Genomic DNA, 26,325 nt, shown 5'->3' on the forward strand with positions numbered 1-26,325 from the left:
TTCTTGATAAAGTAAAGGATTGGTGCTGGTCAAATGGTATGGCTCTTAACAGCCGAAAGAGTGCCATTGTCAACTTTAAAACCCCTTACCGCATGAGAGACGTACTGGAGCCAATCACCCTGACTTTTGGGAATGATATTATACCACAAGCTACTATGGTGAAACTTCTTGGTGTGTATCTTGACTGTTTTCTTTCTTTTAAACCGCATATAACTCACACCCGTTCCTTAATCCTCCGCCAGTCTTCAATGTTGCACCGGATTAATTCATTTCTTCCTCCTGATATTATGGTTTCTCTTTATCTTGCTTTTATTCATCCTTACCTTTCTTATTGCTGCTCTGTCTGGGGCAATACTAATAAATCTCTTCTCTGCTCACTTCAAAGAGCCCAAAATAGGGCAGTGAAGGCTACTTTTCTTCTCCCTCGGCTTTACACTTCCTCTGATCTTTATAATGATACTGGAATAGCTCCGCTGGATCATATTATAGGTAAAAATACTCTTTTTTAGCGCATTCTGCTTTTCTAGGTACTCTTCCACCGACCCTGCAGCAGTTTTTCTCAAGGACAGGCTCAAGTAGGCACTTTTCTTCTTTGCGTAATTCTTCTCGACGATTTATTTTACCAAAACGATCCTCTACAGCAGCTCAGATGTCTCCTGTATATCAGTCAATTCTATTATGGAACTCCATCCCTTTGGATGTCCCTCTTTTTCTTTCTGCAAAGGCATTATTTCGTCGGGTCTTTCCAGTTAAATAATTTTTGTCTCTCTTTTAATTCTATCCCAATTTGTATGTCACTTCTCTTCTTTTAAATCTTGTCTTGTTCCAGTGTTTTTTTTTTTTTTTTTTTTTTTTTTTTTTTTTTTTTTTTTTTTTGTAAGTGTTTTATTTTTGTTCTCTGTGGCCCATTACAAGCATAACTTCTTGGGCCTATTAATTGATTTACTTTTGTAATAGTTTTCTTTAGTATTAATAAATTGATTGATTGATTGATTGATTGATTGAAGTCCACGAAAGTACTTCAAGATGAAACTGAGGCAGACCTGATACCAAACTCTTCGGCAGACCAGAGGCGAATCTGGAAGAACGCTACAGTACACGAAAAGGACGTCAGTTGGAAAGAACACATTCCAAGTCCCGACTCTTCGTTGGTGACTCCAATTGCCTTCTTCCAGAAGTTTTTCGACTCGGTCATGATAAGCAGTCTTGTAGAAGAGACAAACCGATATGTCTTACAACAGACTATTGCATCCCAAAAATAATTAGACTATTGTATGGATATTGAAGGCTAGATAACAAATGATGTTCAGAAGAGCAACACGTTTTTCGACTCGGTCATGATAAGCAGTCTTGTAGAAGAGACAAACCGATATGCCTTACAACAGAAAAGCTTGGAGCTAAAATACACATGTAAAGAAATTGAACAGTTCCTCGGAATTCTTCTGCTTATGGGCATCGTGAAGCTGCCACATATGTCGATGTACTGGGAAACAGCTACACGATATCCTCCAGTCGCTGACACTATGGTTCGTTACCGCTTCAAGAACATACGACAGTTCTTTCAAGTTAATGACAGCTCCAAGGCAGTCCGGAAGGGGAACGCAGGATACGACCCCCTGTTCAAGGTGCGACCCTTGGTGGTAAAGTGAATGATTTCAAAATTTATAGCGGAAAAGGAACCACCATCGGGTCTGATCTTGGTTTCGGTGCAGATAAGGTGCTACGCCTAGTTGAACATCTTCCTAAGAACGAAAACGTCAAGATTTTCTTTGATAACTTTTACAGCAGCTTTCATCTCGTTGAAAATCCTAAGCAAATGGGAATTGAGTCAGTTGGGACAGTGAGATTAGAGCGAAAGCGTAAAGGGAAACTCCCACCTTGAAACAGACCAAAAATGAAAAAGGCGGGAAGGGGATCGGTTGATTGGCGAGTCGAGCCACATTCTAGCATTGTCGTGACGAAGTGGTACGATAACAAGCCTTCTCATCTCATTTCATCATATGCTGGGCCCGACCCCACTGATCAGTGGAAAGGATGGGACAAAAGGAGTGAGGCTCAAATCGACATGAATAGACCTAATGTCGTTAAAGAATATAACAGCTTTATGAGTGGGGTTGTTTTAAGCGACATGCTGATCCAGCTATGTCACACCGATATCAAGGAGAAGAAGTGGTACATGCGTCTGATCTACTACTTTCTAGGCGTGAGTGTGGTAAATGTCTGGTTGCTTTATAGGCGCAATCATCCTTGTGATGCTAAAATGTCTCTACTGCTAGTTCGCTTGCGCACTGACATCTTAGACTGGCTACTGAGAGGTGCAATTGTGTCTGAAATGAGAAAAGTAAGACCGCCTAGTGAGTCTCCCGTAACTTCTCGACCCCAGAAGAAAACAGAGTTTCTAGTTCTAGTGTTTGCTATGATAGCTTGGCCCACTGGTCCGAAATGGTCGACGAAAGACGAGATGCAAGTCCTGTGCAAAACATGCCTACACTTTTGTCAAGTGTCTCAAGTGCAACGTGCACCTTTGCCTCACTAAAGACAAGAACTGTTTCAAAACGTACCACTCAGACGCTTGAGTGGACACTTCCAATACTTAGCAGATGAGCCTTCAAAGAGTCATATTCCATGTGAGATAAATTTTGAAATAAATGATATTTCTTCTTTGCAACCTTGTCGAAGATCCCTACTAAGCCAGAAAAAAGCAAAATATATTTTTTTTCTTACGATTTCATAATTCAGCCGTCAAAGTGCTAAACATCACGTTGGAAATTAAATCACTTGACCAAATCTAAGGATTTTGACACAGCGTGTTCGTCGTAGATGCAGGTTGACGGAGAAAGACAATGTTAAAAGGGCTCCATTTTATCTTAGTAGTATCCGAGCTGTCTAATAGTTTTAAAGGTTTCTTTCTGATCAACCTTAACTGTCAGGCTCTCTCATTTACAAATAGCTTATCTCAGAGTTCACTTTGAAGTTTCGCGTTATTATTGAGGTAAATAAAACCTTCATTACTGGATTGCAAACATAACATATATAAGATATTGTAATCATTATTTCACCATTGTTTATGCATTGAAACGAAATCTAATAAAAAAAAAATTCTACTATTTTTAACTTGCTTTCAATCATTTTGCGGCGCTTGTGTATTTTTTGCCGATCGTATCAAAAGTGGCACCAATTCAATGGGGGCAAGAGTTCTGGCATTTTTTTGTAAATAATTATACAAAAATCTAATTTTCCAAAATACAGGAAACAATCCCCCTGTCTGCCCCCATCCCCCAATTGATACCACTTTGTAAGAAAAGACAGTTTTGCCTTATATTCAATGAATGATTATTTATTCTGTGTTAACATACTATCTGGCAAATAATGTATGAATTTCCGTTTTTAACTATTTAACGTTTTTAACATTATTTCATTATATTGGCAATATTTCCAGACACAAAAAAAATTGTAAAAGCCATGTATTTTATTTCACTTTATCGTCGTTATTGGTTTTCAAGCGGTTAAATAAAAACTATCTGAGACAGAAAAAATAGTCTCCTAGCATTTAGTTTATAGATTTCTCGAAGATTGCAAACTAACATTTAGTAAATCAAACATCCGCGGCCTCTTCATTTCCAGCAAGAGGTGAGAGGAAACACGTCCCAGAATCTAATATTCATGCAACTAATTGAAATCGATTTCTTTTTAATTTTACAAATGAACAACTAAAGTATTAGCATTGCAGCGAGTCTTCTGGGCGTGACTTTTGAATAGAAAACGGCTGCATCTGTATGAAAAGAAGATGCTGTTAATCGGGTTCACTTACCCTATCATGAATTTAAATTACAAGCCCAGCAATTTAGCTAGAATTAGTTGGCTGATTTGTCGCTTGATCTTCTAACTGAAACCTGGTCACAACTACCTAAATTACTTCCAGCCCAGAATTGAAAAAAATGACACTCTACTCTACTCTGCTTGTATGGTGGTTTTGAAAATTGTTATCACTTCCTCTTTGACTTATTCTTTTATTATTCTTAATTCTAATTATTCTATTCCTCGTTCGATTTTGATAAAAAGTTTAAATGAACTGTCTCTCTTTCAATTTGTATTTACTTATTGTTTGCAAATTTACTCGGTCCTTAGTAGTTTAGTTTCTCGTTAAAAGTTTAGTTTCTCGTTAGTTTCTCGTCGATATTTGATCGATGTTCATAGTTGATTTCTAAAGTGATTATTATTTAATCACTATTTAATCGCTTATTACTTATTTCTGTATTTTGTTATATTTATTTCTTTTAGTGTCAATTAATATTTTTTTGTTGTAAATGTGAAATACCGGGTTTCTGGTTCAGTCACTATTAAAGTATCTTTCTAATTAAACAAAATGTCTTTCGCTGTTTGTGCAAGCTTAGCTTTAAGGCCAACTCACAATAAGGTTTTAATAATTCTAATATTTAACAAACTAAATTAAGCCAATCAGATTGTTCATAGGATTTTGTGATTGACTGAGAAATTCTGCGAAAATTCTGACTGGCTCAAATTAGTGCTAGCTAAATGTCGGTATTTGTAAAATCTCATTATGGGCCTTAAAGCTAAGTTAACTGGCTGGCTTCCCTGGCTAAAGCCCGAAAAGTGACTTTACATAAGAAAAGGGACTTAGCTAATTCACCGTATTTAAGATAAAATATTTCTACAATCAATTAGTGACCCATTTTAAGACACTTGTAAAATTTGACAGAGGAGAAAATACAGAAAAAGCACATGAAGACTTAACTAGAGGTACTAACCTAGTCTAAATTCTTCGTGGTGAAAGGTTAAACGCTGAAAATCAGATAAAAAAAAAAAAGTTTGACAGCCTTTTTCAACTGTTGGACAAAACTATTCGGGTATAAATTCTGGAAAACAATTTAAACGTACGTACACCTCTGAAAATATGATTCAACGAGGTCTTTGAAATATTTCGTGGTGTTTATTACACCGTTAGAACTAAGTTTCAAAGAACAGCTTTAAGAAATATTAACTAGAATAGGGTTCAACCTCCTTGAAAAGGAGGAAAAAACTTTTAAATCGTCCATTCAGCGACAAGGCATATTTTAGCTTTGAGGCCGTCTTTTCATAAAAACTATCCCCATTTATATGGATTATTTTGATGGACTTTGTCCTAATGAATACAGCAAAGGCTATAGGAGAGCATGGAATCAAATGGAAAGGTAAAGTCTTCTAGACTTAGAATGCAGATGATTTGAGTATTCTAGATGAAAATAGTAGCAGAACAAATGAGCTTTTGAGAGGTCACGACTAGGAATAAACGAAGGTGAAGAGGTGATGCTGGGTAACGGGAAGACCGATCAAGTAGATAGCCCCACTCACCCGGGTAATATCATTAGTAAAGATGGCGGATGCAGTGGAGGTCTTAAAAGTGGATTAGCCAAGGCCCAGTTTCTTTTCACAGTCGAGTTTTTTTGGATAGAACAGGAAGATAAGTCTGCGAACCAAGAAAAGAATATTGAAAGCTTCAGTAATGATAGTGGTCAAGTATGGCTCTGAAACGTGGCCACTTTGGAAGACGGTGGAGACCCACTTGACCAACTATATTTAAAACAGTAAACTTAACGATAAGTGTGGTTCTATCCCGCTTTCTAAGGCTATAACGAGAGAATAGTCATAACACATTTATGACTAACACGTTAATAGAATTTGAGATAGTCATAACACGTTTCGCGGGTGAAGGATGACAGATTTTTAATGATCGTTCTTTTCGGCCATGCATTTAGAGCCAAACGAAAAGCAGGTTGTCGTCCTCGAACAAGTTGAAAGGAGATAGATAGAAACGATTAGAACTTCTTGGGAGGGTGAAAAGAGGGAAACTTTGAACAGATTGGGATGGAGGAGGATCATATGCAGCCGTGTTGGCCTCAAGTGGCTTGGCACTGTAGCAAGTTGTTAGTAGCAGTAGCAGTTATATAAAGAGCAATGACAATTTTCCCAGTAGTAGCCTGCATGAACGGCTATTTTATATTTAAACGGACTTTAAAAATCTTAGTCTGATTTCAAAATTACTCCAAAACGTTTTCTAAAAAAACAAGCGGTTGACGTTCCTACTTAACCACAAGGAAAGGGGATATGAGAGGTAATTTTCAGGTATGTTTAATTTGTCACAACTTATTAATTTTAAAGAGTAAACCTTTCTTTAGTTATACACACAATACACAAAACAACATTGGTGTGCAAAAAAATAAATAAATAAAAGAGTAAAAACACCTTTCGATTTTTTCCCTTTCCTTGTGCATATAAGGGTATACTGAAACTGAATCAGGAAAAGAAAAACTCGTGCAACGTCAGAATTGGATTATTGACAATCCTTATTATAATCAATTAGCAGTAAACTCAATTAAAAATAATGTTTTTAAGAAAACCACAACTCTTATACATTGAATAAGTAATCTATTTTAAAGTAGTTCGAACGTTTTGATGAAAACTCAGCGATTATTTACTTTTTTTTAACAAAACAAAACGTTTTTTTTTACAGTTTTTTATTTTTTTCTGACGAATTAGCCAACAGAAACGTCCAGGCGTAGAGCCTGATCATCTCCCGATATACAACACATAATAGCCTAAGCGATTTAACATAATGTGGTTTTCTTTAAGGATTTTTTTTCTAATATTGATTTTCAAAGACTGAAGTATTTCATAATAAGCGACCGAGCAACGTTTGAATAGTTACCGACTTCCCTCACGAAAATTGGTGAGCAATCGTAAGAAAAAAAATCTGTTACACTGTTTGTAGCCAGGCAGTTTAGATAAATACTTAATACTGTACTAGCAAAAATGTTAAAATTCATTGCAATCATCAAGTTGCAGCAAAATTGGACAAGCATATTGTATTCTCATGAAGAACCCTAGAAAAATGTGTTAAAATAGATTCATCAGTGAATATATTGTCCTGCTGTCGTAGATTAAGGTGTTACAGACCATTTTTATTTATCAGTTAAGTTTCGTCTGTGAAAAAACCCTCTGTAACGATCTATTGCTCACATATTGTTATGGAAACTGTAACCATAGTTTTTGTATCTAACACGGATTTGTTCAAGGTGCTTAGACTGCACCAACAAAACCATGGTGCATTTTCTGCGACAAATAAGTTCTGGGGTATTTGCGGTTTGAAACGACACAATTACTTTAAATCTAATTTCAAATAGTATGTGTTGAACATAGTAATTTGAAAAGTTGACTAATTCAACCAATCAATATAGCAAAGACCATTTTCTGCAGGAAAGATGAGTGGATCATTCATTTGATCAAATTATTAGTTTATTTTGTTTTCAAAATCGTGGAATTTGTAATGTTAAATGAATGAAACTTTCAGGAATGTTTATGCAACCAAAAATAGATCTAATCTAAATAAAAATAATGACCTTTCATGCCGGATTCAAATACATTCCATCTGGTAATTTTATTTTATTCATCGGAATGGTATGTGTGAGACGCTTTTCATTTAAATGGTTCTTGTCATCTTATCGCAGAATGCATAAGAAATTAAGAACTAATATAAACGACTTGATTGTGTTTTCGGTTTGTTTTTGACAATTCCACTTTCCAATTTCTAGATGCATTAAAATAATATGAAATGGCGCTAGATCGGCTTAGACAAATCCGTCCCAGAGTATGCTATTTTACGATAAATCACCGACGGGGCAACCATACATATCGCCCTAACGTATATGACCATCATCTAATACATCCAAACATAGCCCAGACTTTTGTTTTCTCTCAGCCAATGAGACGTGGAGAGGGGAGGGGGTATACCTTTATCAAGCTAACCAGTATTGTTAATTTGATCTTTAATAACCAGAACATATCTTGTTCTTGCAGAAGCAAGTTTGTTACCTTCTTTTTACCAAAAAAATTTTTTGGGAGGGGGAATTCTACGGAAACATTTTTCAGCGGAATTCTAGGCAAAGCAGTTTTATGCTAGATCAAAATTAGACTAGACTGATTAGACTAATTATTAGACTAGATCAAAAGCATGAACGGGGGGAGCTAGCCTAATTATGTCAATTATAAAAAAAAATTCAGGCAGTTTTTTTTATGGATTTGGCTTTAATTATAAAAGTTTGTAGCTCTTCTGAACATCATTTGTTACCTAGCCTTCAATAACCATACGATGGTCTATTTATTTTTGGGAAAAACATACTTAAACTTCAAAGACGTTTAAGTCAAAGAAGTCAACAAAAACAAAGAAGACCAGAGCTAATAATACTTTCATCTTATCCTTAGTTTTTTTTTTTTTTTTTTTTTTTTTCAATGGTCATCCAACATTCATAGACAAACAAATTGGGTAGGAAATCATTACACCGAATCAGTGTAGTCTTTATTTGCAATTTTGCAATTCAGTATCTGTTTTTGGTGATTATTGAGAGATCAACATGAAATTGGTCAAACCTTGTTTTGAAGCTCATCAACATAAAGGTTTTACTACACATTCTATTTGAAATGTTCTAAAATTAGTTTTCGATATTGAAATGTCTGAATATCAATTTTGCATACACCAATTTGTTATTATTACAACTGTGGGAAATAACAGCTTCAGTAATGATTACTTCAGCATTTTCTGATCGATTTTGGCGTTTTTATAAAGATTAAATATAAAAAAAAACAAGTCATCCCAAAGACATAGTTTTTATGGTTTTTGACTATGCTGAACAAAATGGCTATCTCAAAATTTTGATCCGTTGACTGTAGGAAAAAAATGAGCGTGGGAGGGGGCCTAGATGCCCTCCAATTTGTTTGGTCACTTAAAAAGGGCACTAGAACTTCTCATTTCCGTTAGAATGGGCCCTCTTGCGACATTCTAGGACCACTTGGTCGATACGATGACCCCTGAAAAAAAAAACAAAAAAAAAAAAACAAACAAATAAACACGCACCCGTGATTTGTCTTCTGGCAAAAAATACAAAATTCCACATTTTTGTAAATAGGAGCTTGAAACTTCTACAGTAGGGTTCTCTGATACGCTGAATCTGATGGTGTCATTTTCGTTAATATTCTACGACTTTTAGGGGGTGTTTCCCCCTATTTTTCTAAATAACGCAAATTTTCTCAGGCTCGTAACTTTTGATGGGTAAGACTAAACTAGATGAAACTTATATATTTAAAATCAGCATTAAAATGCGATTCTTTTGATGTAGCTATTGATATCAAAATTCAATTCAATATCAAAAGTTCATTACCACGAACTGTTTGAAAATGTGGAATTTTGTATTTTTTGCCAGAAGGCAGATCGCGGATGCGTGTTTATTTGTTTGTTTTTTTGTTTTTTGTTTTTTTTTCCAGGGGTGATCGTATCGACCCAGTGGTCCGAGAATCTTGCGAGAGGGCTCATTCCAACGGAAATGAAAAGTTTTAGTGCCCTTTTTAATTGACCGAAACATTTGGAGGGCACCTAGGCTCCCTGCCATGCTAATTATTTTCCCAAAGTCACCGGATCAAAATTCTGAGATGGCCATTTTATTCAGCGTAGTCAAAAAGATGTTTTTGGGGACGAATTACTCCCCCACAGTGTCCCCGTGGGAGGGGCCACAAGTTACAAACTTTGACCAGTGCTTACATATAGTAATGGGTTATTTGGAAGAGTACAGACGTTTTCTGGGGGATTTTTAGGTTGAGGGGGGGGGGGTTGAGAAGAGTTGGGGGAACGATTTTCTGGGGGAATATGTTTTTTTGCCAGAGAACAGATCACGGGTGGGTGTTTTTTTTTTTTTTTTTCAGGGGTCATCGTATCGACCAAGTGGCCTTAGAACCTTGCAAGTGGGCTCATTCTAACGGAAATGAAAAGTTCTAGTGCCCTTTTTAAGTGACCGAAAAAATTGGAGGGCACCTAGGCCCCCTCCCACACATTTTTTTTCCCAAAGTCAACGGACCAAATTTTGTGATAGCCATTTTGTTCCGCATAGTCGAAAACCATAATAACTATGTCTTTGGGATGACTCACTCCCCTAAAGTCCCTGGGGGAGGGGCTGCAAGTTATAAACTTTGTCCAGTGTTTACATACAGTAATGGTTATTGGCAAGTGTACAGACGTTTTCAGGGGGATTTTTTGGGTTTGGGGTTGGGGTTGAGGGGAGGGGACTATGTGGGAGGATCTTTCCTTGGAGGAATATGTCATGGGAGAAGAGAAATTCAATGAAAAGGGCGCTGGATTTTCTAGCATTACTATAAAAAAAAAACAATGAAAAAATTAACATGAAAAAGTTTTTTTTCAACTGAAAGTAAGGAGTAGCATTAAAACTTAATACGAACAGAGATTATTACGCATATGAGGGGTTCTAAAAATACTTTGGCATAAAGAGCGAGGTATTTAGGAGGAGATAAATACCTTGCTCTTTATGCTAAAGTATTTTTAGTAATTTCAACTATTTATTCTACGGCCTTTCTGATTCAGGGGTCATTCTTAAAGAATTGGGACAAAGCTTAAGATTTAGTGTAAAGAGCGAGGTATTAACGAGGGGACAAACCCCCTCATATACATAATAAAAAAATATAAGAATATAAAAGTTTGTTACGTAAGATAATTCTTAATTTACGTATATTTTTTACTAATAAAAACGTTCGTTAAAAATTAAAAGTTCTAGTTGCCTTTTTAAGTAACCAAAAATTGGAGGGCAACTAGGCCTCCTTCCCCACCCCTTATTTCTCAAAATCGTCTAATCAAAACTAAGAGAAAGCCATTTAGCAAAAAAAGAATTAATATGCAAATTTCATTTTATTAATATGCGGAGAGCCAAAATCAAATGCATTAATTCAAAAACGTTCAGAAATTAAATAAAGAAAACTGTTTTTTTTTAACTGAAAGTAAGGAGAGATATTAAAAATTAAAACGAACAAAAATTACTCCGTATATGAAATGGGTTGTCCCCTCCGCAATCCCTCGCTCTTTACGCTAAAGTTTGACTCTTTGCCACAATTCTACTTTTTAAAACAATTAAAAATTTTAGCGTAAAGAGCGAGGCGTTGAAGAGGCGTTATTTTTTTTTATTTAATGATAGCAAGAATCAGCTGGTATTAATGTGAGCCAATCAGAAAATTCTACAGAAAAAAACTGATTGGCTCAATTTAGCGCTGGCTAGATTTTGTTATTAGTGAAATATCACAGTAAATTAGCTTCAAGAGGATTTTTTTTGTTAGCTGACGAAGAATTAATAAACGCCAGCAAGACCATAGGGCTTGCCCCATACGGTTCACAGTACTTGTCGATTGCGAGTGTAGAAAGTTCAGGAAATGTTGTCAAAACATGCAGCCTCTATTTTTAATTCGTCCGAAGTTCCGATTTCTTTTAAATCCTTTCCAATTTCCTTTATTTGTTAAAACCAAATCCATGAACAATTCAAGTGGTCTTGCCAAAGAAAATTTCTGCGCATTCAATTGTCATCCAAGGGGCAGTAACGAGCGGTGTGGCATGCAATTCATAAAAAATCACATTACCATTAACGCCATCTAAGCTAGGTACTAAAAAGAATTCTTCACCTTGGAGGCGAATACACTCCCACTCTTAATTCTCAATTTTTACAATGTCACTAATAGAAAGAAAATACTAAAAAAAAAAATCGTCGTCGATATAAATAATACGTTGAAATTCATCATCAGTTAGAAGTTCCTAGTCTCTACCCAGCCTTCTGCCCCTTTCCATCTTATAAAAAGTAAAAATCCATCGATATAACTCAATTTACCTCCGGTACTGTCTTTTTTTAATCTCTGATCATCCCTCTAGTGAACCTCCTTGCCTCGTAATTCATGATTTACATGAAAGTGTCAAGTCAGTACCCCTTTGATCTAGACAACGACAATATATCGCCTTAAGTTTAAAATAGACCTAGCTTTATACTACCAATGTCTCGGACTTCAATTTAAAACTATGTTTATGTTAGGTCCAACCACAAGGACATTGTGTGTCCTACCTCAAGGATAAACTATCTGAACGTAGTCTGGGGCTAAAGCTAAACTTAAATATTGTGTCATTGAAGGGATTTTTGAGCCAATTGAAAGAAAGCCGCGCAAAATTTGTGCAATGCAACAAAAAATTCAGACAGCTAAATTGTGATCATCCTAAGCGTCAGCTTTCGAATGAAGAAGAAGACCCCTCTTCTCAGAGGGAGTAGAAACATTCAGTACCTGGCTGAAGCCTTAACCCGTAAACTAATTTGACAGACCAGAATTAGCACTATTGATCACAAACTTGTATTTAGTTTCTATATTGAACTGAGTTAAGCTTGCTAAATGTGTAGCATAGTATGGCATACTTCTCTATGTATACTAATTGACTAATTGACGTAAACTAATTTGACGGACCAGAATTAGCACTATTGATCACAAACTTGTATTTAGTTTCTATATTAAACTGAGTTAAGCTTGCTAAATCTGTAGCATAGTATGGCATACTTCTCTATGTATACTAATTGACTAATTGACGTAAACTAATTTGACAGACCAGAATTAGCACTATTGATCACAAACTTGTATTTAGTTTCTATATTGAACTGAGTTAAGCTTGCTAAATCCGTAGCATAGTATGGCATACTTCTCTATGTATGTTTTACCGAAAACAGGCTGTGCTTAATCTATTTTCAGTTTTTTTCGAAAATCTTTTTTCGAAATCTAGGTGGGGGATCTTTTATTTTTTTTATGGAAGTATGAAACAAGGTATTGCTAAGAGTCAAGGCAGAGGGGACAACTGAGCATTTTGTTTCTACAGACCTTGCTGAAGGACGTACTTTCAAGTAATGTCAATTTCTACCTTTAAAAGTAACTACTTTGAAACTTCTACAGTAGGGTTCTCTGAGACACTGAATCTGATGGTGTCATTTTCGTTAAGATCCTACGACTTTTAGGGGGTGTTTCCCCCTATTTTCCTAAATAAGGCAAATTTTCTCAGGCTCGTAACTTTTGATGGGTTAGACTAAACTTGATGAAACTTATATATTTAAAATCAGCATTAAAATGCTATTCTTTTGATGTAGCTATTGATATCAAAATTCAATTTTTTAGAGTTTTGGTTACTATTGAGCCGGATCGCTCCTTACTACAGTTCGTTACCACGAACTATTTGATAATTCCAGACTAAATACATTTTAGTCACAATTACGTGTATCGAATTCAAGGTTGTGAACGGGCTTCTTCAAGAAGTTTCAGTTCAAAATCTTTAACCGTATGGGCAAATCACCAAAAATTATTTCCAATTTTCCTATATATATTTATGTATATATATATATATATATATATATATATATATATATATATATATATATATATATATATATATATATATATATATATATATATATATATATATATATATATATATATATATATATATATATATATATATATATATATATATATATATATATATATATGAATTCCGAATGAGTAATCAAAATTAACAGTTAAAATAGCCAAATAGTGGTTTCAGTTCAAAATATTTCGCTTTAGTATATTAATTCATATTTTGCATTTAGTTTGATATCTCTGTGAAATAGACTAGACTTTCTAATATTTTTTGCTGAACTAACTGTCAGAACTATATTGAATAGCCCTTCAGACCTAAGAAAAAAGACTGTCGTTCAGGAGGCCATGAACAGTCAATTAACAAACAGGAATATTAAGATAATGACATAAACGGAATATTTAAAACATGGTTCTCACTGACACCGCAGCGTCCCAATGCATTGTCTATATCGCTTTTTGATCGGCTCAGATGACCAAGCATGCGGCAACTATATTTCAAAAGATAACCCAGGAGATTAAGGAACACAGTATTTGCGGGTTTGGGAATGATAAAGACCTTTCATGACGTCTTTGGTGATAAACAGTAGGTAATGCGCAAAGTACTAAAAACTGGATTCCGAACGGATATAGACTTTAAAATAATATATATTTTATGTTATTTCTAAATGCATGATTTATTGTTTATTGATAAAAAGTTAGGTGCTTGTATGAAATTAAATAAAAAAAACAAATTTTTTTAGCTGAAAGTAAGGAGCGACATTAAAACTTGAAACGAACAGAAATTACTCCGTATATGAAATGGGTTGTCCCCTCCGCAATCCCTCGCTCTTTACGATAAAGCTTTTAATTGTTTTAAAAAGTAGAATTGTGGCAAAGAGTCAAACTTTAGCGTAAAGAGCGAGGGATTGCGGAGGGGACAACCCATTTCATATACGGAGTAATTTCTGTTCGTTTCAAGTTTTAATGTCGCTCCTTACTTTCAGCTAAAAAAATTAGTTTTTTTAAATTTAATTTCTGAACGTTTTTGAATTAATGCATGTTTGGTTTTGGCTCTCCGCACATAAATTATTAAAATGAAATTTGTATATTAATTCTTTTTTGGCTAAATGGCTTTCTCTTAGTTTTGATCAGACGATTTTGAGAAATAAGGGGTGGAGAAGGAGGCCTAGTTGCCCCCTAATTTTTCGGTTACTTAAAAAGACAACTAGAACTTTTAATTTTTAGCGAACGTTTTTATTAGTAAAAAATATACCTAACTTAAGAATTAACTTACGTAACAGACTTTCATAACGTTATATTTTTATTATGTATACGAGGGGGTTTGTACCCTCGTTAATACCTCGCTCTTTACACTAAATCGTAAGTTTTGTCCCAATTCTTTAAGAATGACCCCTGAATCAGAAAGGCCGTAGAATAAATAGTTGAAAATACTAAAAATACTTTAGCATAAAGAGCGAGGTATTTATCTCCTCCTAAATACCTCGCTCTTTATGCTAAAGTATTATTAGAACCCCTCATATTCGTAATAATATCTGTTCGCTTTAAGTTTCAATGCTACTCCTTCCTTTCACTTGAAAAAAGTTTTCATGTTTATAATTTTTCATTGTTTTCTTATAGTAATGCTAGAAAATCCTGCGCCCTTTTCATTGAATTTTTCTTCCCCCATGACAGATTCCTCCAAGGAATGATCCTCCAACATAGCCCCCTCTCCTCAGCCCCACCCCCAAACAAAATAAAATCCCCCTGAAAACGTCTTTACACTTCCCAATAACCATTACTATAAGTAAACACTGGTCAAAGTTTGTAACTTGCAACCCCTCCCCCAGGGATTGTGGGGGAGTAAGTCATCCCCAAAGACATAGTTATTATGGTTTTCAACTATGCTGAACAAAATGGCTATCTCAAAATTTTGATCCGTTGACTTTGGGGAAAAATGAGCGTGGGAGGGGGCCTAGATGCCCTCCAATTTTTTTGGTCACTTAAAAAGGGCACTAGAACTTTTCATTTCCGTTAGAATGAGCCCTCTTGCAACATTCTAGGACCACTTGGTCGATACGATGTCCCCTGGGAAAAAAAACAACAAAAAAACAAACAAATAAACACGCACCTGTGATTTGTCTTCTGGCAAAAAAAAAAAAAATCCACGTTTTTGTAGATAGGAGCTTGAAACTTCTACAGTGGAATTCTCTGATACGCTGAATCTGATGGTGTCATTTTCGTTAAGATCCTACGACTTTTAGGGGATGTTTTCCGACATTTTCTTAAATAAGGCAAATTTTCTCAGGCTCGTAACTTTTGATAGGTAAGACTAAACTTGATGAAACTTATATATTTAAAATCAGCATTAAAATGCGATTCTTTTGATGTAGCTATTGATATCAAAATTCAATTTTTTAGAGTTTTTGTTACTATTGAGCCGGGTCGCTCCTTACTACAGTTCGTTACCACGAACTGTTTGATATCCCTACCTAATATTCTTCTAATATGTTTTTCTGACGCTCAATCCTAATGAAATATACCTAAGTATGATAAAAAATATAATACTTTAGAAACAAACTTGGGCTATATATTTGCGCATTAGGGGGTGGGGTGGGGGTAAAGTATAGTGGACCTGTATGCCTAATGTGTTAGGTACAATTATTCTGCATATTATGTAATAAGAATTGTTTTCTAACTCCACTCTGTCCAAATACTTTACCGCCACGTATCCCCCCTCTGTGTGCAAACATATAGCCCACATTATATATTTCTCATTTATTCTGTCAATTTTCTTTGTCTTGTCTCACGCCAAGCTGAAAGGAACTACGAAAAAATCGGTTCTGCAATGCTTAAATGAATGAACAAATTGAGCGGCAGGGGGTATTTCATACAATTACAAAAAGTTATAAAAAAAAATATTATGACCACAGAAGAGGGGGAAACCATCCCCAAATTAAGGCGGAATCCGGGTAAAAACTAGGCCCTGAGATTCAGCATGTCTGAGGCTCGGATGACTAAGGTTTCAGCTATATATATATATATCTATATATATAAAAATAAGTTGTCTGTCTGTCTGTGGATGGATCAGGTGACGTCACCTGAAAAAACTGGATCAGGTGACGTCAAAACTGAAAAAACTAAAAAAAGGCAAAAACTACAAAAAAAACTAAAAACTAATAAAAAAAATAAAAAAGCTAAAAAACTAAAAAAAGGCAAAAACTACAAAAAAAACTAAAAACTAATAAAAAAGCTAAAAAACTAAAAAAACTAAAAAAAGGCAAAAACTACAAAAAACTAATAAAAAAAATAAAAAAGCTAAAAAACTAAAAAAAGGTAAAAAACTAAAAAAACTAAAAACTAAAAAAAACTAAAAAAAGGAAAAAACTGAAAAATAAGCTAAAATAAAGGTAAAAACCAATAAAAAACTAAAAAAAAAAACTGAAAAAACTAAAAAAAGGCAAAAACTACAAAAAAACTAAAAACTAATAAAAAAAGTAAAAAAGCTAAAAAACTAAAAAAACTAAAAAAAACTAAAAATAGGTAAAAAACTAAAAAAAAACTAAAAAATAAAAAAAAACTAAAAAAAGGAAAAAACTGAAAAATAAGCTAAAATAAAGGTAAAAACCAATAAAAAACTAAAAAGAAAAAAAGGAAAAAACTAAAAAAAATTTCATCTAAAAAACTAAAAAAAAACTAAAAAAGGTAAAAACTAAAAGAACTAAAAAAGAAAAAAATAAATGACGACACTCAAAGAGAAAGGGACCAGGACAAAAGGAATGTTCGATTAGCAATCAACAAAGCACCGGGACACAGGGAGTATAAATGACGACCAGGACATAAGTAAAAAAAAAACTAACAAAACTAAAAAGAAAGTAAAAACTACAAAAAAACTAAAAAGAAAAAAACTAAAAAAAGGCAAAAACTACAAAAAAACTAAAAACTAATAAAAAAGCTAAAAAACTAAAAAAAACTAAAAAAAGGCAAAAACTACAAAAAAAACTAAAAACTAATAAAAAAAATAAAAAAGCTAAAAAACTAAAAAAACTAAAAAAAGGTAAAAAACTAAAAAAACTAAAAACTAAAAAAAACTAAAAAAAAGGAAAAAACTGAAAAATAAGCTAAAATAAAGGTAAAAACCAATAAAAAACTAAAAAAAAAACTGAAAAAACTAAAAAAAGGCAAAAACTACAAAAAAAACTAAAAACTAATAAAAAAAGTAAAAAAGCTAAAAAACTAAAAAAAATAAAAAAACTAAAAAAAGGTAAAAAACTAAAAAAAATAAAAAAAAACTAAAAAAAAGGAAAAAACTGAAAAATAAGCTAAAATAAAGGTAAAAACCAATAAAAAACTAAAAAGAAAAAAAGGAAAAAACTAAAAAAAATTTTCATCTAAAAAACTAAAAAAAACTAAAAAAGGTAAAAACTAAAAGAACTAAAAAAGAAAAAAATAAATGACGAGACAAAAGGAATGTTCGATTAGCAATCAACAAAGCACCGGGACACAGGGAGTATAAATGACGACCAGGACATAAGTAAAAAAAAAACTAACAAAACTAAAAAGAAGGTAAAAACTACAAAAAAACTAAAAAGAAAAAAAAACTAAAAACTAATAAAAAAACTAAAAAATCTAAAAATCTAAATAAACTAAAAAAGAAAAAAAAAGGAAAAAAATAAAGGAGAAAAACAAAACTAAAAAACGAATGTATATACAGACCGGGACACCGGGATACAAATGACGACCGGGACACAGGGAATATAAATGACGACCGGGACACAGGGACACAACTACAACGGGGACACCGGGGGAAACAGGGGGATATAAATGACGACCGGGACACCGGGACAGGGAATGGTCGATTAGCAATCACCATCAACAAAGCTCAAGGGCAATCATTAGAATCATGAGGTATAGATCTGAATACAGATTGTTTTCCCATGGACCATTATATGTTGCATGTAAACCTGACAATCTATTTATATGCAAAGACAATGGGACAGCAAAGAATGTTGTATATTCGCAAGTTTTACGTAGTTAAAACCATATATATATATATATATATATATATATATATATATATATATATATATATATATATATATATATATTCACAGGTGGGACATAGGGACACAACTACAATGGCGCGTAACTATTATGGCGCGTAACGACTTACGCGCGCGGGGGGGGGCGCGAAGCGCCCCCACCAACTAGGTGTTGGGGTGGCGCGAAGCGCCACCCCAACAGCTAGTATATATATATATATATATATATATATATATATATATATATATATATATATATATATATATATATATATATACATATATATATATATATATATATATATATATATATATATATATATATATATATATATATATATATATATATATATATATATATATATATATACATAAGTCATTAAATTTTTCCGAGACACATTGTTTCAAAAACCATTTGTTTGCTCTTTATCTTCTCCATCCCCCCCATATGGGTGATCTTATAGATTAAATATGCACTGCTCGCAATAAGTAAACGGGATAAAACATGAAAAAATGGAACATACTGACAAAAAAATAAAACACAAGGAAAGAAATTAAGAATAAAAAAGAATAAAACAATTATTCTAAAAGCCTATAACAAAAAATCAATTTGGAAAATGTTTATATCAAGGCCATTACAGGAATCTATTTTTATACTACATCTTGAGTTATTCTGTACATTCAGGTTTTAGTAATCTGATATCAGCCAAAATTCTTGGAGGTACCATTGAAATCCTGATTAATCTTCTGGCTGAATAATGACTTTCTCCTTAATCTAATTAGATATTTGAACACGAGCCAGATCCTTGAGTACCACAACGACATAATCACAGATAATTCTATGTATTGTAAATTAAAGTAAAACGAATTGACATTTACCTTCTTTTTTAATTAACAAGTTGTGACGAAAAATCTTTAGTCGACAAGATTGGACGCAAGAATTATGTTTAAGTATTCCCTCGTTACGGTGTAATATGACTTTCAGTAGTTTCATCCTGGAAGTTCTCCAATTCCTTAGGAAAAAGTTCCTCAAATTTTTAGGAAGTCTACAACCTGTCAAAACGATTTCAACTTTCTTATTAAGATTACATTCTGATGATTTTGCTTACCAGTAAGAAAAATGACTTCACCTTCAACAGAAACCCATGAGTAAATTGTGCAGATAGGTTGAAGAGTTTAAAGAAAAAGTAGAAAAGGTCAGATTCAGCACAGATATTTTTTTCTGTTGGTAAAATTTATTATTTGTCATATCCCTTTCTCTCTTGCTTTTTTGTGCTGGAACTGGCCATTCTAGACGAACAGCTCCCCAGAAAGTCTTTATTTGTAATAGACGTAATGTCTTTCATACGGGAAGTCGAAATAGGCCAAATTAGTCGAAATTGGGAGACTGAAGAATTCAGAGATGTAATGAATACAAATGTGTTCGTATGCAACAAATTAAGCGTAAAAACAAACTAAGTGGCTTGAAACTCTAGTTTTCATAAGAAATAGAACGCAAAAAATAACTAATACACTTCATAAAAGATTAAAGTCAATTATAGGTCACATACCAGCACAGTCGATCCATAGGGAGGGGGGAGGGTCAGCTGCCCTGGGCGTCACAGCTGGGGGGATGCAGCGGAGGATTCCCACTTTGATCAAATTTTTCACTTCGATTCGGCTTTTTTTGGTAATATTAGAGTTGGGAGGGAGCACTATAATCAATTTTCCCCGGACACCAAAAACCTCAGGAACGGCTCAGTATACCAGCCGCAATTCATTGACCATATTCCAGTTCAGTAGTGTCAGCAGATTTATTCCTATCATTACGGTTTTTCCTTACCTTTGTTACTGGCTTCATTGCTTTTATCGCTAAAACATATTACCGCAGAGAAAAGAAGACCTTGAAATCCTTAAGCCCTTATGACAGAACTTTTGCCCCTAAGAACCATACAGAATCTTTATTTTATGCGGGCAGGACGTACATATTGTATCAGATTAACGACGCTTCTTGACTACTAAGGTCCCTGCGTCGGCCCTGCAGTACATTACTGCAGCATGATTCGATCTCTGGGCCCCGTATTACCAAGCTAAGGTCAAACCCACTGCGCCACCACAGGACCAGCTGCTTGTTTTAACTATAATTTGAAATACTCAGCTATAACAATGCTTGGGGGAAAACATTCCCTGAGACATAGTTATTCTAGATTTTCTCTGAAGGGTCCCAAACTGAATTTTTGAATGAACATCGTTTAAAGCAAAAGCTCTTAGAAAACGCAGTTTTGTAAAAATAGTATCTCGGTGATAGAAATCTGTCTATTTTTAGATTTCGTCGAAGGAGAGTGGTTTTTCATATTCGTGAAAAAGTACAATGACAAAGACAAAAACAAAGCAACATACAATTAACAAGCTCTTGTTTTAAGGTCTAAGAGCCTTTGACCCGAAGGCCAGCCTTAATATAAGACAAGCTTACAAACATTGACAGACAAATAAAGTTCCCAGTTGGAGTGACGACTGCTTGTCAAGGTCTTTAAGTTACTTTGACAGGAGTTTGATGGTTTTATGAGGCCATGTTTATAACTCCATGATAAAATTTGTCAGGTGATTTATATAACCTTATGGCATCTACGAAAAAAAAAAAAATGACGACTGTGCTATGACGGCTTTATTTCCGTTCAATTTACGTTTCAGTTTATTTAACTGATGTACAGAAGAAATTCAACCATTGGGACTCGTGCTTTCAAATAAAAACTGAAGACCTGTCACCACAACAGAAATATAGAGGGAAAGTGAGAAAAATAAAATATACAAGATTAATATACAAATAAAATATACAAATTTGAAAAATAAAATATATAGGTAAGTACACGGAGAGGGCAAGGGTTCAAAATCTCCCAACCAAAAATATTTATACGTTAATGACTATTCCTTATTTGGTATAAATATATATATATATATATATATATATATATATATATATATATATATATATATATATATATATATATATATATATATATATATATATATATATATATATATATATATATATATATATATATATATATATATATATATATAAACAAGACTATTCCTGATTCTTATGACTATGCCTTATTTACAAGTCACTTATTTTGGTACTTTCGTCGAAGCTTTTTTTCTTCTTTTTTTGCACTTTTTTTTCTTATTTTTGTTTGCTTGTTTCTTTTTATAAAAGGAGTGCTTCACTAAGTTAATATTTCTCTCTTTTTATTGTCAGTAATAATCTGTTTCTTCTCTTGGATACTTATTATCAAATTTGCTTTCTGTCCTCAAATTTCACCTGCCCCGGTTTTTGTGTATATTTTTGTGACCCAAGTTTTCATTCAGTAAATATAAAATTATTTCAATTTGGGTCTCCTTCAAATAAAAGATACATCTGAGCTAACATTTTTCTTACGTAAATGAGTTTATATGGAAATGACGGATTTGACACAAAAATTTGTTTTAATCAGATCGCAAGATATTATATAATTTAACAACCCTTCTTACAAAACGACATAAAAAAATAACTACAACATCACATGATTTAGACTTTCAAATACAAGTTAACCAAGAAGAAGAATTTCAATTTGTTTGCTTTACTCCCTCAATAAACAAAGAATTAAAAAAAATGTATTATCATTACTATGTGACACTTTTTTTGGAAAAAATGTTCATGAGAAAAAAAATCTGAAATTCGGAAAAGTTTTATCTATTTAACACAAAATTTAAAATGGTGCGTGTGGCTACAAGAAACCGGTAGGTTTTTGACCAAATCTAATTTCTTGGGTATATTTCCTCTTTTTGTGTAACTATTATCTTGTACCATTTATTTTTTATGGACATATCTTATATTGTCCGAAGCTAAATATTCAGACTTGGAACGAGAGTGAATGTTTCTTGTCATATCTTCTTCAATTTTTAATTTTAAATTCTGAGTACTATTATTTGCCCAATAATCAATAGAAAAAGCTTCTGATATTCCTCTTACTTGTTCCTGTAAGTTGCTTTAAAAAAGAAATCAAGTAATTACGTACCTCCCATGTAATCCTTACAGCAGTCGAGTTCACAGGAACTACTTTTTCGAGCTTAACAACTCGAGGAGATAGTGCTTCTCTTACTTGTTCCAACTCCCCCTCATCAGATGCTTCGACTGAATCAGAAATCTCAAGCCATTCTGATGGGGGACTGGGAAGACTTAAGCCATGTGAATTTTCTGCTCGTATAATAACTAAATGAGACGAGCCAGGCCGAAGATTGGTGAGAGTAAACATGTCAGTTTGAAGCCGTTGTGCAACTGTTCGCCATTTTCCTAGAAGATGAATTATTTTTTTTATTTTTTTTTTTATTTCAGCAAAAAAGCATAAATAACTAAAAAACAAATGTAAGAATGTAAAAACAAGGCGAATTTGACGAACACAATGAATATTTATCTAACATTAAAAAAGTGCAAAAAACTTGTGAGTTTCGTATGCCATAATAACAGCACGAGATAAGCAAAAACTTGAAACTGACATTTTTTCCTTCCATCAATTTATCTCTCAGTAATCTTGGACGTGACTTTGTCAGGTTTCACCAAAGCTTAAAGCAGGAGCAAAATTACGCCTTTACTCAAAAGAGTAAAAAAAAAAATATTAAAAAACATTTACTATAGAGAGACCGTTACAGAGAAGAGGCACAGGTTTTGAGCATATAACTCAAAACCAGGAGGGAAAAATATTGACAATAGAGGAACTGTTTTAAAGAAGAAGCCCTCATTGTGCAAGATTCCTTCATCAAAGCAGGGTATAAAAAATATATATTTTGCATGCAAAACAAAGTATATTATAGTAACACTCCTAAGTTTTTCAAATTAGCCAAGGCCACCCAAGAACGGATTTGACTGAAATATTTTTTACGGATCTATCTAGCTAGTATGTACGGCATATATATATATATATATATATATATATATATATATATATATATATATATATATATATATATATATATATATATATATATATATATATATATATATATACTCAAAAGATACTGCTTTGTTCCTTCTGAATTTGAGTTTTCAATTGTTTTTCATGCGTTCTTTTCCGATTATTTTAAAGAATTTGTTTGAAAACCAGTTCTAAATTCGCTGTTAGAAAAAGGAAAATATTTAAACTAATTTGATATAAACACTATTGAACAGATGCATAGTAGCATCCACATGACATTAAAAGCCGGAATTAGGGAAAAATTGCGGTGTTGAAAAATTAACGTTTTAATGCGGTGTGTGGTAAATAGTTTACGCTTCACGTGACACCTAGTCATCTGGACTTTCCCGTGACAAAGATGCAATCTGTAGTAAATAACGGATACAAAAGAAGAGTTAAAACTGATCAAAAACAACGCAGTCGGCTTAGGCTGATATGGAGAACAGTTTGTTAGACAAAGAGAAGGCATAATCAACTTCTGATAGGGGTTGAGGAAAAGAGCGAATTCTAACCGTTCTATCTTGTGCAGCCCCTGAACATGGCTGAGCGTACTGGTTATAACACGATCTTTCATTGATTCGTAAGTACAAACTTAAGATGACTGGACAAACAGCAACAAACTTTTGTACTTATCAGCATGGACGGAGACATATATAAACAGACCCTTGGTTTGGGGTAGACACCAGGAGTTCTTTAAATGCAATGTTTTAAGCTATCAGAGGACTTAATGAATCCAGGGCCGGGCACTGCTTCACAAATTCAAGATTTCCACAATTAAATTATTTAAATGAGTAAAGTGGGCTAAGTGAGATAATTCTTACTTTTACCTTGAAAAAAGAACAACATTTCAATGTTCCATATTTGCACAATAATATGCTGGAAATGGCTAAAGACCAAAATATAACATTATGGCAGGGGGGAGGGATCGACGCCAGGGACTAAATACCCCCAAAAATACCGAGTTCATCGTACTTTTTATTAAATTATCAAATCAGATTTTATAATTCACGTGAAATCAGCCAAAAATAAAAACAACTGCTTTAAAAAAAGAAGCTTTATAAAATTATAAATAATTAAAAATCCCAAATTACTCAATGAGAATACAATCCTAACTATCAGATATTTTTCTTCGTTGACACAAAATATCCCTTGGAGCCTTACGTTGCAATGATGTCAATTGCGAAAAAACAATTGGTTTAGAAATTTTTATCAGGGTGAACGAATAAAAATCACATATCAAGACTAAGTAGGCTGTCAACACTGCGACAGACACATTTGTCAAGCACCCTTTTTCGGCTAGTCGTCTATCACACTTTCTGTGGGTGAACCAATGAGAACAGCAGGAGTTGAGGTTGGCCAAGTAAGGAGCATTTACAAAACGATCATTTCCCAGTCGGACACCCGTCTCTCAAACAACATAAGATTTTGTTTAACGCCTCATATCCGAACAGACAATTGACTGTCCTAATCAATCATAAGGACATGCTTCGCAGGGTGCAACAGAGAAAGGTAAACAGTGATTCAAGGCGGCAGGGTTGTTCTGACCTCAACTCCGGAAGTTAATACGCTAGAATCGTTGAAGAGCTTTGCCAGATTGGATGTGAAGCCCACAGGAGTTTGGCGCCACATTATCGAAGTTGTGAGTTGACCATCGTCACAATAAGAGGATTTAATTCAAAATGGTAGCAGAAGCATCTAGATATCTAGACGAAACAGCATGGGAAACTCTAATAAAAGGAAACTAGTCTCCGTTCATTTCCGAGGAAAAACAAACGATGTCTTTAATCATTACCCGACTTGTAAGGAGGAACCTATGTCGGGGAGGGGGGGGGCTTCTTTAAAAACATGTGAGAAGCTGTAAGGAATCGTAGTAAAGTCTAATAATCTGGATATTTTATGGGGAAAATAGGGCCCTAAAGCTCCTTCGCTTTCAAAACCACCTTGTACAAACTACCCAGCACAATCATAATTTCAATACCTAAATAAAAATATTAATTTTCTTTTCCGTATTTTCTGCTGTTACTACGTACACGGTCAAGACCTACTTGCGTCAAGGGAGTTCAGTAGGTACAGCGTAAATGTTTCTTCATACCCCAATACTATCTTCCAACAATTTAAACGATGTTCAAATGCAAGTCGAGTTAGACTTGCATGTGAAGCCATGTCTTTGTCCAGACATCAACAGCCAGGCAGTTGTAAAGCTCAAATTGTAAAATTTGGTGCGAACTCTGTCTAGGACCTTTAGCAATCAGGAAACATCTTCTGAACTATATTTGTCATTTGTGCTTAACAGTTGCGTCCATATGTTTGTCTTGCTAAACAGCCATGATTAAGAAAGTGCCTGGTTATACATACATGACGAGGGATTGAAGTCTTGTTGGACTTGAATGTGAACACGAGCTTTAATTATCCAGGAATTAATTTGCAACAAAACAAATCTGACTATTTTTCAGAATATTTTAGCTTGGATCCAAAGCAAAGAGCAACTCAAGACCTTTAGCTGCAGTCTTTTTATTCAGCTCCCTATTTCTTTGGTCAAAATCGTCTTCCAGTTTTGCGTCGAAGCTTTGTCTCATTTCACCTGTCAACTTACTTATTTGGCTATCAGAGAAAACCCTGCACTTAGTATCTGCCAAAACCCATTTTCGGCCATTTCAGACTTTAACAAACATAATTCCTCTTTATCAAACAAAGCTAAGAAAGATCAAAAAGAGCTTACGACTTTTGCCCAAAAAGCAAAGATCTAAGCATCAACAGCAAGCTAGCAATTCAGAAGCCAAACAGCTTCTTACTTCAACCGATCAATAACCCACAGGAAAAAATCTAAAAAATTGATTTTATGCGTGTACGGAGATAAGCTTAACTACATTTCAGTAAGAAATTAAATTAAAAAAGAAACAAGTTTTTTTTCAGCTGAAAGTAAGGAGTAACATTAAAATTAAAAACGAGAAGAAACTATATGAAACGTATATGAGGGGGAGGGGGTCATTTCCTGGTCAATACCTCGCTCTTTACGCTAAAGGTCGGATTTTGTCCCAATTCTTTAAGAATGACTCCTGAATCCCACAGACCAT

The 26,325-nt window shown here is 33.9% G+C and overlaps 1 protein-coding gene across 1 annotated transcript in view; it reads right to left on the minus strand.

Moving 5' to 3' along the window:
- LOC136026372 (protein sax-3-like) overlaps positions 1-26,325 on the minus strand; it is a 170,625-nt gene that overhangs the window by 49,718 nt on the left and 94,582 nt on the right. Inside the window, exon 10 of the mRNA XM_065702917.1 lies at positions 22,319-22,593. Within this exon, the coding sequence (XP_065558989.1) occupies positions 22,319-22,593 (275 nt within the window). The remainder of the gene's footprint in view (positions 1-22,318; positions 22,594-26,325) is intronic.

This window comes from Artemia franciscana, chromosome 4 (genome assembly GCF_032884065.1).
Source record: "Artemia franciscana chromosome 4, ASM3288406v1, whole genome shotgun sequence".
Lineage (NCBI taxonomy): Eukaryota > Metazoa > Arthropoda > Branchiopoda > Anostraca > Artemiidae > Artemia > Artemia franciscana.